General features: G+C 59.0%; 3 protein-coding genes across 3 annotated transcripts; all 3 read right to left on the bottom strand.

Annotated features, from left to right (window-relative positions):
• Positions 1-3,815: 3,815 nt before the first annotated feature.
• Positions 3,816-5,432, bottom strand: LSCM1_01744 (uncharacterized protein; the record flags this gene model as incomplete). Its single annotated transcript, XM_067319344.1, has 1 exon — positions 3,816-5,432. One exon carries the CDS (start codon positions 5,430-5,432, stop codon positions 3,816-3,818), a length of 1,617 nt encoding a protein of 538 aa, XP_067175893.1.
• Positions 5,433-6,522: 1,090 nt separating this feature from the next.
• On the bottom strand, positions 6,523-10,713 carry LSCM1_01743 (uncharacterized protein; the record flags this gene model as incomplete). Its single annotated transcript, XM_067319343.1, has 1 exon — positions 6,523-10,713. One exon carries the CDS (start codon positions 10,711-10,713, stop codon positions 6,523-6,525), a length of 4,191 nt encoding a protein of 1,396 aa, XP_067175892.1.
• A 2,582-nt stretch (positions 10,714-13,295) lies between these two features.
• On the bottom strand, positions 13,296-14,525 carry LSCM1_01742 (uncharacterized protein; the record flags this gene model as incomplete). The annotated part of the gene is made up of 1 exon (XM_067319342.1): positions 13,296-14,525. One exon carries the CDS (start codon positions 14,523-14,525, stop codon positions 13,296-13,298), a length of 1,230 nt encoding a protein of 409 aa, XP_067175891.1.
• Between the last annotated feature and the right edge of the window lie 1,285 nt (positions 14,526-15,810).

The following is a 15,810-nucleotide window of genomic DNA, read 5'->3' as shown; positions in this document are numbered from 1 at the left end:
GGCATACTCGCACATACCACAGCCGAGTCGTAGGGAGGGGGGACGTTGATGGCCGGTAACGGTTGGAGGGGCGCCTGTCAAACAGATTCCGAAGGCACGGCACCCGCTGCTCCTTCCCACTGCGCACCTCGCCATGCACACACAACTCGGCAAAAGGCATCGCTGCCCACCTGCACAGAGGGGAGAGGAGGGCCCTGCGCTGCTCTTCTGCGTGCGCGGAATCGCCTTGGGGAAAGGTTTCTAGGGCGTGTCCGACGGCCCCTCATCCTCACGCCGTGAGTCGAGTGCCTGTACGAGAGCAGCGTAGCGCCGCTCCGAGACTGGCGGCGGCGCACACCATGACTTGTCCAATGCCTTCTCGTTTCTTCCTGTCATCCACCATTGCGTCTGAGCCCCCATTGCCTGCAAGCTCTTTACACAGCGCAGATCGGGAGCGGCGCGGGTGTGTTCTGCTGGTTTTTGTACTCCGACCCAACGCCAGGGCGATCCCGCCGCTGGCCACAGGGGGGAGGAGGGGGGGCGTGGCCCTCGGTACCGAGCACCGTCTCACTAGCCCACCACTTTTGATGCGGACAGCACCAGATGCTCCACTACAGGACCCCCCCCGTTACGGCATACCCGGCGCATGAAGGCGCGGTTCAGCTGCCTCGTTTGAAGAAAAATGGTACTGCACTGGTCGCTCTGAGCACTGCGCTCATGAGGGCTGGTTCGTGAGGACCCCCACACAACCTCATAGGGGCGCTGAGGATGGGGAGAGCGTGCGCATGCTTTATCTGCACCGACGGCTTCCACCGCACGACTGCGCAGCGTTACTCTCTGCGCATTCAGAGGAAGACTGCGGGCACCCCAGCGCATCGCTGAGCAGGGCCACACACCGCACCTCTGCGAGCACGTCGTGATGCTCCAAGCCCCTTGGCAGCAAATGCGCCACACCAGTCTTCAACGCTGCCCATTCCACCTCACGCTGCCTTGAGCGGGTGGCCAGCGCCCGCGCCAGCAGCTGCAGCATACGCGCGCCTACCTCCGCACCGTCGGCAGCGCAGCCGTCGCTGTCGAGAGATCCCTTTTTGACGGTGGTCCAGATCCCGTGGACGTTGTGAAGCCCAGGCCGCACACGGCACTCCTTCCTTGATCTCACCGGTACGGGAATTGCTGACAGAAGCCCTAACGGAGCCCCTTGCGCCATACCACCGTCGACCTGTAGCTGGGGCAGCTCCAGAAGGCGGTGGTCATTGATGGTGAAGAATGGTAGGCTGGGGACTGATGTGCGGCGTGCGCACGCAGCGCTTCGTCTAGGGAGCGGGGTTCCTCGATTAGGACGACATCGCTGGCGAGGACCTTGCACGCCGTCGAGGAGACCCATGGAGCGTTGTCTCGGGTCCTCCTGCGGCGCTTTGTGAGCTGACACGCGGGCTTGTGGAGGGTGATGCAGGCTTACGACTCCCCGAGCACCTTCTCAGCCCCATCCCATGCATGCAGGAGGCGCTTCTCTTCGCTTGCCTTTTTCTTCTTCGCGGGGCGGAAAGTATTCTGAAGCCCCGCCCACGGGTGCCTCCCCACAGTCGTCCTTTTTGTGCGGTGTAGAACATACGCGCGTCTTTGGGGGCGATCGCCTTCCCTTCTTTAAAGCCGCATAAGGGCTGCGTTGGTCTGCAGCAACTCGGTTCAGAGGCTCCTTACCATCGAGTTGTCGAACAGTAGTATGTGATGCTGTGCGAAGAAGAGAACGGGAAGCCCTCTTCTTGCTGGGGCAAACAATATCAAGAGAAAGTCATGCCACCCTGAAGGAGGAGCGCAGGTGCAGGCAGGATGCGGTTATGCCTCCTCCTGAGCCTTTCATCAGAATCCATCGGGCTTCTTCTGCCCATACAGCCCAATACGGCCTCGAACTCGGGCGGCGCCTCCACTGAGCATAATGGGCGATACAGTCTAAAGGCGCCTTTTGACGTGCTTCTCGTTCAGCGTCGTGGAGACTTTTTTTTGCACACCGACGGCGGGGAAGGGGGGGAACAACGGAGAATAAAAGGGAACAGAGGGAAGGAAAGAAGAAGCACGGCTAATTCACATGCGACCCTACAGCGAAGACTGCATGTTGTTGACCATTCCTCTCCGCTGGCGCCGGCGAGCGTGGTCTCTCCGTAAGACTGCCCCTGGCAGCGACTGGGAAAGGGCATCGACGCTGAGTTGGCTCCCGCCATACTTCTAAGGCTACTAAGGTCGAAGGCGCAGCAAACCCATCCAACCCCCAACCCCACCCCGAGCGCCTTTCCCTGTGTGCTCCCCTTCGCCGCGTTGCCGGGAAGAGAAAGGCAGGCCTCGCGCTTCGAAAAGACAAAGCGAGAAAAAAAGGGAGGCAGCCGGGATGGGTGAAACAGAGCACGCCAGGCGCTCTTTCCGTTAGCCCAGCGCACCCCTAGACATGCGGCTCCGTTTTTGTCGCTGCACCAGACCACGCATGCCTGCATACGCACCATTTCAGAGGAGCTGTAGCTCCTTGAATGCACGAGAATCGCCTGCTCACCCGCGCGTGCTCGACGACGCAGGGGAACAGTGGACATCTTGGCCCCTCCCCGCGGGGACTATTTTCCCGTTTGTTTTCTGCTTTGCCCGCCGATTCTTCCCGTTTTATCGCACGAATAGCCCTGCGAAGGGGTTTGCGCCTTCGATTTCCGTTCCGCTTGCACTCTCATATAGACGCAATAAAATATCTCTCATTTGTGCGCGGACCAACAAGCAGACTCTTTTTGTTGCTGCTGTTTCTTTCCTCTCGTTGTTGTCGCTTTACAAAAAAGTGTGCGCTTGCGCTGCTGCGCTTTCCGTCACGCCACAGCCTTCCTAGCGGTCGGCAGCACGCACACATGCATACGCGGCTCATGCACATAGACACGCGCAAACAGAATGAGGCGGTGACGCATTTCATCGACTGTTTTTTTTCTTACTCTCGCCCTTTAATGACGGACTAACCAAAAGAAGAGGTGAGAAGAGCCCTCGGCATCGCTGTCAATAGTGCCGCGGCGATGCTCTCTTGATTGAGACAAATCCACTGAGACCCTTCTCCTACTCGCCCTTCCTCCCTTTACGTATCAAACGCCATGCCATCGATGGAGAGGTGAGAAATGGGGCACCTCTCTGCCGCGACAGGCGCACATACACGAACGCCCACGGCACAGCGGTGCTGCAGACGCACGCCAAGGGAGCTCCCACACACACTCGAGGCAACATCCACAGCCGCGGCTACAGACGCATGGCAGTCCTCACTTCGGCTGAAAAAGAAAACTGAATTGTTGTAGAGGGAGAGAGCGACGACTGATGGCAGTGAAGCTCAGCCCTGAAACTCCAAGCGCGTGGGCACGGCATGGACGAAGGCCTGTCGATAAGAGAGGCAATACACACACACACACACACAGACACTCCACGCGCGGCATGAACACGCACGCGGCTCTCTACGCTTTTCCCGTTCATATGTGGCTGGTGTGGCTTTCACTGATGCCGCCGTCCACCGGTTTCCCCTTCTTTACACACACACACACACAAACAACGCCGCGTGTATAGCTTTCGCGTCATCATTCGGTAAACTCTCTGCCCCTTCTCAGTTCCCTGCGCACACCGCTGTGTCGTTCCTCAGTGAAGAGAAGGTGGTGTTGTAGGCGACCAAAAATGTGCAGAGGGCTGCGGAGTAGTGGGGGAAGAGGAAATGAGGAGGGGGGCATGAGCTGCCAAAGGGCTGCACGATGGATGACCTCCAATAGGGAGCCCTCATCCCTTGACGCCTTACGCGCTTGGTCGCACTCCGTCGATTACTGTGAGATATCGTGTTACTGCGGCTGCGCTTCCTCCGGCTTTGTGACAATGACGTCGTCAATCTTGAGAATCATCTTCACCACCTGCGTTGCCAAGCGCAGCTGCGAGCACTTGCCGCTTAAAGTCTCGAAGACCTGCTGCTGTTTCATGTCGATCGTACCGCGATCCATGCAGTCGATGCCGGCGTACGGATTCTTGCCTTCTATATGCGCCTTGCGCGCGTCGGAAAGGGCGCGGATGGGATCCAGACCGCTGTTGAGGGCCAAGTTGATCGGGATCGACTCGAGGGCGTCCGCGAAGGCACGAATGGCGTACTGGTCCACTGTGGAGACGGCGTCGGCATGGGCGAGCACGGCGGAGGACGCTGCCAGTTCCGCCGAGCCGCCACCGTACACGATACGACTGTCGCGGATTAGGTTACGGACCATGCATATGGCGTCATGCAGTGAGCGCTTCGCCTCCTCAATCATCATCTTGTTACCGCCGCGGATAAAGACAGTGACGGCCTTGCTGTTGGGGCAGTTCTCGATGAAGATCATGCGGTCCTTGGTGGTGCCAAAACCGACCTCGCGGACGCGGCCACAGGTGCCAAGCTTCTCCGCCGTCAGGTCCTCAAAGCGAGGGACGATGCGGCCTCCAGTGGCGATGGCGATCATCTCCAGCTCGACGCCGCCCACCCACCGAACCGCCGGCAGCTGGTTGCGATACAGTAAGTAGTTCGCTTCATCATCGAAGCCCCACTGACAGATCACGAGGTCGGCGCCAGCGTCCTTACAGCGCTGAACTTCAGTGCGGAAGTACTCCTGCTCCTGCTCATGCAGCTCGCGCATGTGCTCAGCACTATTGATCTGCAGCGTATGCTTCGTCTTCGGCTTTGGTGGCTCGAAGGCGCAGGTCAGGATGGCCATCTTTGGGTTTGTCAGTTCCTTGGGCATCTGCGGATGCGAGAAATCTTTGTCGATGACGATGCCATCCACGAGACACGTGTCTTCCAAGCGGCCGCCAACCTTTCCCTCCACTTTGATGAGGTCCATGTTCACGTCACGCCGCTCCATGTCGGCCACGGAGAGCACTGCGTCTACGCAGATTTGCGCCAGTCGATCGCGATCGCGGTTCACCACTTTAGAATTAAGCGTTGAGCGGGCTGTCTGCAGTAGCACCCCCTTCCCCTCGAGCGAAATCGTTTCAGCTACCTCCTCGAGGCGCTTGCAAGCCATCTCGCAAGCTTTCTCGTACCCCTCAGCGATGCGAGAGCTGTGGATACCCTTGTCGAGCAGCGCCGTTGCCTGCTCTAGTAGCGCGCCCGCAAAGCACACAACACCAGTGGTGCCGTCGCCAATCTCGGAGTCCTGCGACTTGCTCAACTCAACCATGAGTTGGCCGATCTCGTTGTCAATGTCCATGAGGTCTAGGATCGTGGCGCCATCGTTAGTGACGACCACCTCGTTGTCCGGCGTGGTCAGGATCTTATCCATCCCGCGCGGGCCGAGGCTCGATTTGAGCACATTCGCCACGCCGAGTGCGGCGAGGATGTTGGCCCTCTGAGCCTCGACCCCGGTAACGCGCTCCTTCTGTTGCTGCTCCTTCACCAGCAGAAAAGGGCGACCGTACTCATCAAACGCGAGAGACATGGTTGGAAAGAGAAAAAGTGAAGTGCTAAACGGCGCGCACGCAAACACCCCCCCTGTGACGGCCTCTTCAGATCTGTGTGGAAGAGGTCCCTCTGCAGGGCTTTCAAAGGAATCCTCCGGTGAGTGGTGGCGATAAGCAACCAATGTAGATGAGGGCGATGCAAAGGCTGCTCACGACGTTGCGCAGGTGCGAAAAAAAAAAGAAGCTGTGTCGGGAAGGGCGGGTAAGAGGGGTACGCAAAGGGCCCAATGGGTGTCGTGCTTGCCAGCCTCTATATGTGCTTGTCTGCAAAGATGTCAGGGCGAGCGTCGACTTCAACGTGCCCAAATACAATGCAAAACAAGACGGAAAGCGTCGCCGTAGCACCGCTTCAGTCTCGGTCTCGCTCTCTCTGTGCGCGTGTGCAGGCCGTTGCCGCTGAGAAAGAGCGTTGCCGTGGCGGTCGAGAAGGTATGCTGCTGGAAGTGAATTACACGGTTGGAACCACCACACGTAAAGGATCACGTACACGACTGAAATCTAAAGAAGAGGAGTGACTTGTGTGGATTGCGTTGTGGAGGACACACCTGCACGTGCGTGCAGCCGATATGGAGCGCAGGGAAAGTGAGGGGCGATGAAGCAGAGGAAAGAGGTAGAAAGAGCGTTGGCAGACGAGTGTGAAACGATTGCAGAGGGGACCAGCAAGTGGTGTTGGCACACGGGGAGGGGGGAGTGTAGCCGAGGGTGATTTCAGTTTCTTCGCTGGTCCACGTTTGTTCCCGCCGCACAACCTCCTCTGACAGGTGGTCACCGCAGCCTTTCCCTTCTCGGAGACGCGTTCGCTGGCTCTTCGCGCACTACCGTGGCCGGTCTAGTGAAAGAGAAACATGCACAGATGGCGAGGAAGGACAACGTCCGGCGGCTGTGCGTCCTACCTTTCATCGATCTTCTCTTAGCACATCAAGGCTAGCGCGTGCTGCGCGCAGTGAATCACTTCTTACACGCATCTGATGTTTTTCCTTGAAGGTGCGCCGCAGAATGCGGGGCATTCGCGTCGGGCCAGGCAGGAGGCGCACGAGCATAGCACAGAATTAGGAAGTGTACATTCTGCTAAACGTTTTCTTCTGTATAGTGCAGCGCGCGCGACGTGGCATCATGCGCGGCAGACGCGTCGGCGCGCGCGGACGCGTCCTCCGCCGCGTGTACTTGCGCTTCCCCGTGTCGGTGCTGACTGACAAGCCCGCGCCAAAAGTTCACAATCGCGTTCATGCGAGCCCCCTTTTCGGTAGCGTCATAGGGAATGCTGGCGATGGCCGACGTCTCGAGGAGCGCCGAGGGCTCGCAAGAGGCGAAGCTCTGGTGCAGCCGCGCGTTGCGTGTGTCGCGCTCTGCCGCACGCTGCCGTATTGCGTGCGTCCGCCTTGCCAGATGAGCAGCCTTCCGCTTGGGCTGCACATCACCACCAAACATCATCCCAAATTCATCTGAGGAGTGAGTGTCTGTCGTCACGATGACTGTCGACTTGCGCCGAGCCGTGCCGGCGACCGTGATGAGCGTCATTTCAGCCGACATCTCGCTCTGCCGGTACTGCAGCTCCTGCTGCCAATAGTGCAACGCCACCGCGCTTTGTCCGGCAGCCGGCACCACGGGCCCTTGCTTGTAGCGGGTCACCTCCGCCTCTGAGCATGGAGACCGACTGACAAAAACGGCAAGCTGCTGCGACTCGGCCCACGCCATCCGCGCTACGCAAAACGGTGGAGAAGCCTTGCCGTAGCCGGAGGCAGGAGTACACAAGCCACCGTCAAAGCACTCCCACGCAAGGAGTCGGCATGGGTCGCTGATGACGGCGACAAACGCCTCCCCGTCGGGTAAAAGATGAATCGGAGTCGCAAATGGAAGTCGTGTGTTGACGACGCGCAGCTGCTCGCACGTTGTGGCGTCAAACACGAAGACAAATGGGGCACCTCCGCACGTAACAATCGCGTACGCAGCGCTCACCTGCACCTCAGCCGCACCGTCACATTCCGCCATGTGCCGCGGGGTCATTTGCCACAGATAAGGGCCCGCGCCGCCACCGCGGTTCACAGTCTCACTCGTCGCGCGCCAGCACACGACAAGACCCTTCGTGTGGACAGACCACACCCGATTGCTGCGCTCGTTCGACGCAAGGCTAAGCGTAATGGCTGCCGTGCATGCCCATGCAGCGGCAGCGTCCGCCACGTTGACCCGCTGCACAAGCTGCCCAACCACCGGTCTAGTGGGGCGCAGTTGCTCCGTACACTGTGTTGTCGTCTCGAGCGCGTGCGTGAACGTGGCGGTCAGCCGAAGCGTCGTGTTCTCTGTCGCCGTCGTGCACTCCATCTCCCCCTCGATCGTGACCTCAAAGTCCCAGACGAGCAGCTGATCGCTGAAGCCGCCCGAGATGATCCTTTCTTGGTGGAACACTGCCGTATACACTGGAAAGCCGTGTGGCAGCGTGCACATGCACTGGACGCTGCCGGGCACTGCGCCTGCTTCGGTGGTGAGGGCGCCACCCAAGGATCTCGGCTGCCAGACACGCACCGTCCCATCAGACGAGCACGACAGCAGATAGTTGTCCTCCTTCTGAAACATGACGCAGTGGATGTGACCGGTGTGGCCGATGAGGCAGGCAATAGCAGCCACATCGGGGCGCAGGGGGTCGCGCAACTCCACGACATGCTGAAGATGCCGACAGACGCCAAGCGCCAGAAAGGAGCCGCTATGGGCAAAGGAGACGCACGTCACTGCCCCCAGTACCGCCGTCGTCTGCAAGACCTCGTGCGGCAACAATGACCGCTCTCCGTCCATTCGATAGTAGGTTTCTGTAGGTAGTACCGGGGGCCAGGGACTCGCTGGCACGGCTGCTCCATGCAGGTCGCTCTCCTTCGTCATTCGAGCAAGCGAGGACTCATCACGGTCAGCTGCGGCAACAGAGCGAGAAGAGCGCGGCACTGCACTGCTCCCCCCGCCAGATACGAGCATAGAAAGAAGGTACTCCTCGTATGCCAGCATATCGGTCGTGTCCATGACGAAGGTGGCGTTGCTTGCCTGACGGAGGTCGAGCACGATGGAGCCCTCGTACGGTATTTTGCGATTGTTGGCATTCGCAAACACTGCAAAGATGTGTGGAACGTCCTGCGCACTGGGGGCGCTCGGGTCGCCGCCACTGAAGCCGCGGGCCATGGCAGAACCCGGCGGTTGCAGGGCAGCGCTTGGTGCCGACAGGGAAACGGGCAGCAGCGCGCTCAGCCACGACAGGTACCACGGCCTGCGAGAGGGGTAGCGGTAGAGCTGCACATGCAGGTCATCAGCTGCGAAAAAGCTCGAGCAGCCGGTGCAGTCACGCAGCAGGAGAAACCCCCAGCAGATGGGATAGAGTCCGTTGCGCAGAAGTGGAAAGCCATGAATGGATTCGTTGCCAAAGTCGACGACTTCCAGCAGAAGCATCGCGTTCGCGGCCTCGGTGCGCATTTTTTCAGGGCTCAGCGGCAGCGCCACCTGCGCGTTCCACTGTGGGGCGCGCGTCTTGTGAGCACGGAGATCAAAAGGATGTGTTACGGCGCAAGGGACGGAGGCGGATGCCTCGACAAGACTGCGCCCAGACGCACAGCTCACAATCCACACGCGCACGAGGGGGTGCACAACACCAACGTCAGCGTGCAGAGGGCTCATACCGCGTATCGTCAAGAGCACTACAGTACCTTCCTCCTCGGAAGCGCTCTCTGCGGCTACTTGCGACGACCTGGTGCTACCAGCGCCTTCCCCTTCACCAGCGTAGGCCACACTACCGCGCGCATGGCATGATTGCGCCCACTTGTCCTCGTTCTCGAAAGCACCAGTCGGGCGAAATTGCACCATGCGCACCCTGCACGTGTCACCAGCATCACCATCGGCGTGGCCGTCCTCAGCAGAGACGCTGCCATTCCACCTATCGCTTCCGTGCCAATCCCCTTCCTCGGCAGCGCCCTGGAGCGCGTTCCGCGCCAACCGACGTGAGTCTGCCTTTGCCGATCCTTTGATTGCAGCCCTGCACTGGTATTTGGCTCGCAGCCGAGCCGCAGGGCTCGTGAAGAGGAAAGGTGCTTCAGCTTCGCCCTCAACATTTGGGGAGGTACCCCCGCCGGTCGCCGTGACACCCACCGGATCACCTATGCCTGCCGCACCCGTTACTAGAACGATCTCACCGCCTCGCACACTTTGGCCGACTCGACCTCCTTCTCTTGGCTTGCCGTCGTTGTTTAGAGTCCGTGTAGCAGTGCCCTGTGGCAAGGTCAACGTTTTTTCTTGCGGCACCGACGAAGACGGCCAACTTCGACCTTCGGCCTCGTAGATAGGTGCCGCCGCCTGCCCTTCTTCCTTCCGCAGTCGGCTGTGGCGAGAGTCGGACGACGGGCGCCTGTGCGAGGAGCCTCTCTGCCCTGCATCTTCCCCCTCCACACCGCCGCGCCGCTGCCGCTGATTCTCTCCAGCATAGGAATCGCCGGTCCTCGTCTTTCGCCCAACAAAGACATTTTCACGGTCTGACCTGCCCCGGTTGATGCCGCCAGCGCGCGGTGAGGCTGATCCGCAACGATTGCTGGGGTCGTTAGGCATATCTCGGCCGGAGAGCAACTCCCCCGCCGCCTGTTCCAAATTCCTTTGCTGATGACATAGGCGTTTCGAATGCCTATGCGCGGCAGATGACGCGGCCGTGACAGCCGCTGCAAGCGCGGGATTCCCTCTCGGAGACGTGGGTGTATCTCTCGCCGCTGACCGCTGCTGCGGCAACGCTGAAGCGCCCGCTGCGTGTCCCGAAGGCACCGACAAGAGTGACGTGACGGCGTGGGGGACGCTTTCTGGGACTGAAACGGCGGCCCCACCTGTTAAGGACATTCCCTCCACAAACGATGGGGTCGCGAGCGCTACCGTCGTTGGAAGCGATGGGCCCAAGGGGTCTTCCAGAAATGGCGCACTAACGTGAGAAACCAGCGAGGGTGGTGCACCTTGAGGCGTTGCGGGCATGGCCGTCGAGGAAGATACACGACTGTGTCCAGAGGAATACGTGGCTGAAGACGCTGCTGGAAGTGCAACAAGGCCCCTCGAAGACAAAGGCATAGACATTGAGCCCGCATACGGTGCCAAAGCCAAGGAGGCGACATCGTTGCCGGGAGCCTGAAGCATTGGTAGCGCTTGCAGGCCACTAGGTGCCAAGGGCGGCAAAGGAGGTACCGGCATGTGGTTGTCTTGCGGCTGTGCAATATAAGCAACATCCACGTCCGTGCCTCTTCGAACCGTCACCATCGGTGCAAGCGCAGCGGCGTGATTGGAGCTGGCGTCCAGACTAGCCCTAGATACCGGAGGCGGCAACCGGCCGCTCCTGTACGATGAAGAAACGCTCATGGCTTAACGTTCCTTTGCCTTTTCGGCGAAGGGACGCGAGGAAAGGGTGATGCGAACACATAAGAGGAGAGGGTGTCCCGGGGCGCAAGTCCTTATCGACAGTGGGATGACTCTGCCGGTGGCTTCCAGTGTTTTTTTTTCTATGCAGCGTTGTTTGGCGACCTGACGAAACCAGCTCCTTTGAGGGGAAGAGAGGCGCGTGCACATAGGAGTGTGAGTCTATCTGTGGCGGCAGGAATACCGATTGCGTAGCTGTTGTGTAATGTTGCTGAATACGCATGAGGGGGGTTATCGCTGTATGATACCGCGTTTCTCCAGCTCAGCGGCGAGGATGTGTGTGTGTGTGTGTCCTCTATTCTGGAAAGGGTCGACGACAGCCAAAAAAAACAAGTAGGGGATGTGAGACGAGGAGAGGCGGGAGAGCTGAAAGTTAAAGAATGGGAGTTGCGCACGCAGATAAAAAAAAGAAAAGGCTTTGATTCCAAAGGGAAAGACCCCATTGACATGTTCGATGCGCCTTTTTGCCATGCGCCGAAGGGAGAACGGAGTGTGTGTGTGTGTGTGCTCGGTTATCCAAGGGGGAGAAGCCATGAGGCCTGTTAAGGGGCACCACGTCCGCTCTTTCGGCCTTTGCCAGTTCGCGCCGGAAACGATGACGAGAGAAGAGCACCAGATGCGTAGCAGAGCACCAACCTCACATCATTCTTGATGTAGATCTCTCTCAAAAACATCAGGCGGGCCTTCCTCGTTAAACGCTCGCGTGTTTTTTCTTTCCCTCTCGTTTCGCGTCTCTCTTTGCTGTACTTCAGTTTTCGTCGCTGGCGCTATCGCGCACATCGACGACGTGTATGCAAAGGCTCACCACAGACAACGACGAAATATGAAAATGTTCAAGAAGAAGCAAATGGCCCCCCTAAGAGAAAAATAAAAAACGGTACCACAGTAAAGGCCGCCAACGATGCCCCGGAGACAGAAATGGCGGCTGCCGTCGCAAGGCGACCTTTCGCCTCGAGGCAGAACAACACATACATACACACACACAGGCCTAAACACACCGGCAAGCCCCCACCCAGCAACCAAAACGTCACGAGGACTCAAAAAGAAGCCCACACGCACCCACGAGCAGGAGTCCACGCAGCCCACCCTCTCCATCCTTTGAAAAAGGCGAATCACAGGCAAATGCTGAAACACGCCTGGGACGCGCACCTTTACACCTTTCACACGACACACGAAGAGAAGAAACACACAATAGCGGGGCAAGCAGAAGTGACAAACAGGAAAGACACACGCCGAATTCAACGAGACTCCCCAAACGACGCCATTCGCCATCTCATCACCTGAGCGGCAACCAACAGGGGAAGAACAAGGCTGAAAGAAAGTACGCACGACTCCTGTGCACACACTGAGGACAGAATGGCGCCAAAATCGCTATGACGGTACAGGAAGGACAAAAAGCCTTCAGAAAACGACTCATGAGTGCATCCCCCACAAAACAATGTGACATCAAGAGAAAAACGACAACGTTGCCCTTCTCTCGACCCCCGCTTCGCGAGTCCATTTCGCGACGTGCCGTGCCCAAACGTCTATGCACATACAGTCACGGCTCCCCCCGCCTCCTCCGCTGCGCGGCAGCAGCAGCAGCGACACCGCAGCCGTCCAGCTGACGCGGCCGTCCAACGGGCCTGCCCCCTCGCTGCCCTGCCCACCTCCCCTCCTCGCATGCATACCGCGCGGTCGGCGCCGCGCCTTCCCACCAGGTGTCGGATGCGAGGCGGAGGGGGCGGGGCCGCGAGTGCGCAGGCGTCTGCGCGCGACCAGCTCCCGCCCGGGGCCATCGCCAGGCGGCACAGGCACACGGCGCCTCACGCTCGGCTCCCTGCCATCTCGCGAGCCCCGCAGCCGCGCTCCTGGGCATGGCCCCGCCGCCACCAAGCGTCCACCAGGGTAGCCGCCCGCAGCGCGCTTCCAGCAGATGGTCGCCAGGCCGATAGCAACAGCCACTGGGCACCTTCGGGGTCCTCGCCGGTCCAGTCGCCCCTGCAGCAGGCTCAGCCTCAGCTCCGCCGCTTCACACTCAGCGCAATAGGAGCAAGCAGAGGAGGGGCTGCAGCCTCTTGGCGCTGCGGCTGTTGGCTGCGGAAGGTCAGAAGGCGCCGCGGCCCCGCTCCCGAGTCGATGCCAGCCGGTAGGGACACCGCCTGGCCACAGCCACACCAAGAGCCATATGGGCAAACGGGAGCATCGCATGAGATGCATGTGACCCATTTTTACTTCATCGAAAGCATCGCAGCGGACCCGAATGGCAGAGGCGAGTGTCACTCAAGACGAAAAAGTTTCCCTTTTTCTTTTTGCCATATGTGAGCATCATCCGCTTCTTTTGCTCCGTCGCACTGCTCGCACGCCTCTTCTGGGGCATGGGACTGCCAAACGTTCGTGTGTGGACGTTTTTAGCGGCGCACGCAACGGGAAATGGCATCTCTGCGCTAGGGAAACATCATCTTGAGCTGTTGGCGAGCCACTGTCACGTCACCGTCCACGGATGCCAACACGTCACGAATCATCTCCGCATCAGTCGACGGAAACTCTAGCCACAATGCCTCTGTCGGCGCTAGTCGGGGCGGCACCTGTGGGGCGAATGTGCCGGAAGTAGCAGGTGGTGGTGTCGAGACGGGAGTGAAGGACGCGGCGCCAGCGCTCTTCCTCCAGAGCTTTTCTGATACCTTCAAGTACAAGTGTCGCGATACAAACTGCTCCCGCCCGACATCAGAGACAAGCTTTACGTACTCGTCGCAGGTGAGCAGCTCCCGCTTAAGTCCCTCTTCCAGCAACGACAGTGTGTCGTCCGCCGCATGAATTTCTGCCATTAGCTCGAGCGCGCGGGCCTGGAGGGGATCAGCGGGGACGAGACAGCTGGCGTGCTCCTCCACGGTGTCCTGGCGTCCGTCCATCTGACGAATCAGTGAGCTGACGTTCCCTACACTCGGCAAGTATTCCATTAGCTCATCATGGTGTGCGATGAGGATCTCTTTTGCCTTCTGCAACTCTAGGTTCGACTCCGTTAGCCTGTGCAAGTAGAGCAGCGCCTGCTCGCGCGTGTCAAGGTATTTTCGAGCTTTTTCGTTCACATCGATTACGACGCGCTCCGCTGCTTCCTGCATCAGCGCCTGGCGGGCCGAGTCTATGCCGTTCAAGGAAGCACTGTGTGCACTGGCCGCCTCGCTGGACACTGGCCCAGAAGGACTGAAGTTCGCTCCCACGATAGGATACTCGAGCTCGAACTGCTCACTGATGGCGAGAAGAATGTCTAGCAACGGGTACGGTCGCGCCACTCCGCGCAGGAATGACAAGCACTCTAACTGAATGTGACCGTCCTCGGACATGATCGAGTATGGGTGCTTGATCTTGTCCCCGCCAGGAGGAGGCACAAGTACGGCAGACGGCATTTGTTGCGGATACTGATCCGTGAAGGAGATCACGACTAGCAGGGCAGTGCCGCGTGTGTCTTGCGGGCTCTTGCGGATTGTCAAGAAGCACTCAAGGTGCAGCGGCTCGGCAATGCCCTTGCCAGGCGTCAGTCGTGCCTTCGAGTTGGGAAAGTTGCTCGCGTAGGGGAGGAAGTTGCTGATGGCGTATGAGATGGCGCTCGCAGCCACTGGGGGATAGTAGTTGGACACAATCGCGATGTCCGCTGCCTGGTTGAGCGTAAGCTCCATTGCGAGCGAAGGGCACCCCGCCCAAGACCTAAAGCCGTCTCCCTATACCGGTGCGCGCGTCTCTGCGAAGCACGCGAACGACAGAAACGCACCTAGAAGTCACTCTTTGTGTGCCGTTGGGGGAGTGAAGGATACACAGACGCGCACACACAAACGCACACAAAAGAGGCGAATTGGCCGGCCGAAATACTTTCCAACCAGAGAGGGTGAACACCAACGGAGTCCCCACGAACGCATGCAGAAATACACACACGAAAAACAAAACTATAGCGGAAAGCATGGAGTCGACGCCTTCTCTCAAAACTACAGCAAACAACAGCAAAAAAAGGGAACAACCAAAGAAAATATATATATATATGTATGTATATAAGTGAATGTTTCGACAGCAACAGCGGCGCCAAAGAGCGGCTCGGCAGTGCTCAGGAGGGAGAGGGGAGCCGACCACAATAAACACAACGATAAAGACGACAAGGTGCACAGAACCCCCAAGACCGATTCTTGCGTCTCTCTTTCCAATACCCTCGACTGCTCTCTGCGCTGGCTTTCACGGCGTGCTGCTGGACGTGGGGCAGGGTCCCTCGGCCACCCTTTACATAGCTCCTCGAGTAGGTGATATGTTGCCAGTCGAGAAGTTTCCGGCATTTGCGAAAACGGACGCGCCAACGGCAAACAAAGGAAGTGGAGAAAGAGCGACGATCGCGGTGCGGGGGGAGGGGTGAAGTGGATATGTGATCCTGTCATTTGTGTCGCCAAGTCACACAGCCAGCGACTCTGCATCATATACTTGTCTTTCGCCACCGCGTGCTATAGCGCGGCATGTCGTCAGGAGAGAAAGGAAGTCCGACGCCGGCCATTCTCTCCTCTTCGATTGGCCAGAAATAGAGCAGCACAGCTCCTTCAAGCTCACGGTGAGCTGTTTTCAGGCAACAGGGAGATTGAAGAGAGGCGCCGCAGAAAGCATGGCGCCACCTCCTCATGGCCCCGACAGGCGTCCACCATCGCCACGAGTGAAACGCATGACTTGTTTTTTCGTTTGTAATGCGCATCTTTCCAATTTTCCATGTCTACAAGCCGCCTGACCCCTTCCAACGAAATTGGACGGCAACATCCAAAAGCATATCCTTGCGCAGCACACCGCGTAGCCGACGAGCATTGCCCAAACGTCTATGCACATACAGTCACGGCTCCCCCCGCCTCCTCCGCTGCGCGGCAGCAGCAGCAGCGACACCGCAGCCGTCCAGCTGACGCGGCCGTCCAACGGGCCTGCCCCCTCGCTGCCCTGCCC

Source organism: Leishmania martiniquensis, chromosome 32, assembly GCF_017916325.1.
Source record: "Leishmania martiniquensis isolate LSCM1 chromosome 32, whole genome shotgun sequence".
Classification (NCBI taxonomy): Eukaryota; Euglenozoa; class Kinetoplastea; order Trypanosomatida; family Trypanosomatidae; genus Leishmania; species Leishmania martiniquensis.
The sequence above is the reverse complement of the archived record's forward strand: the minus strand, read 5'-3'. Positions and strand labels throughout refer to the sequence as shown.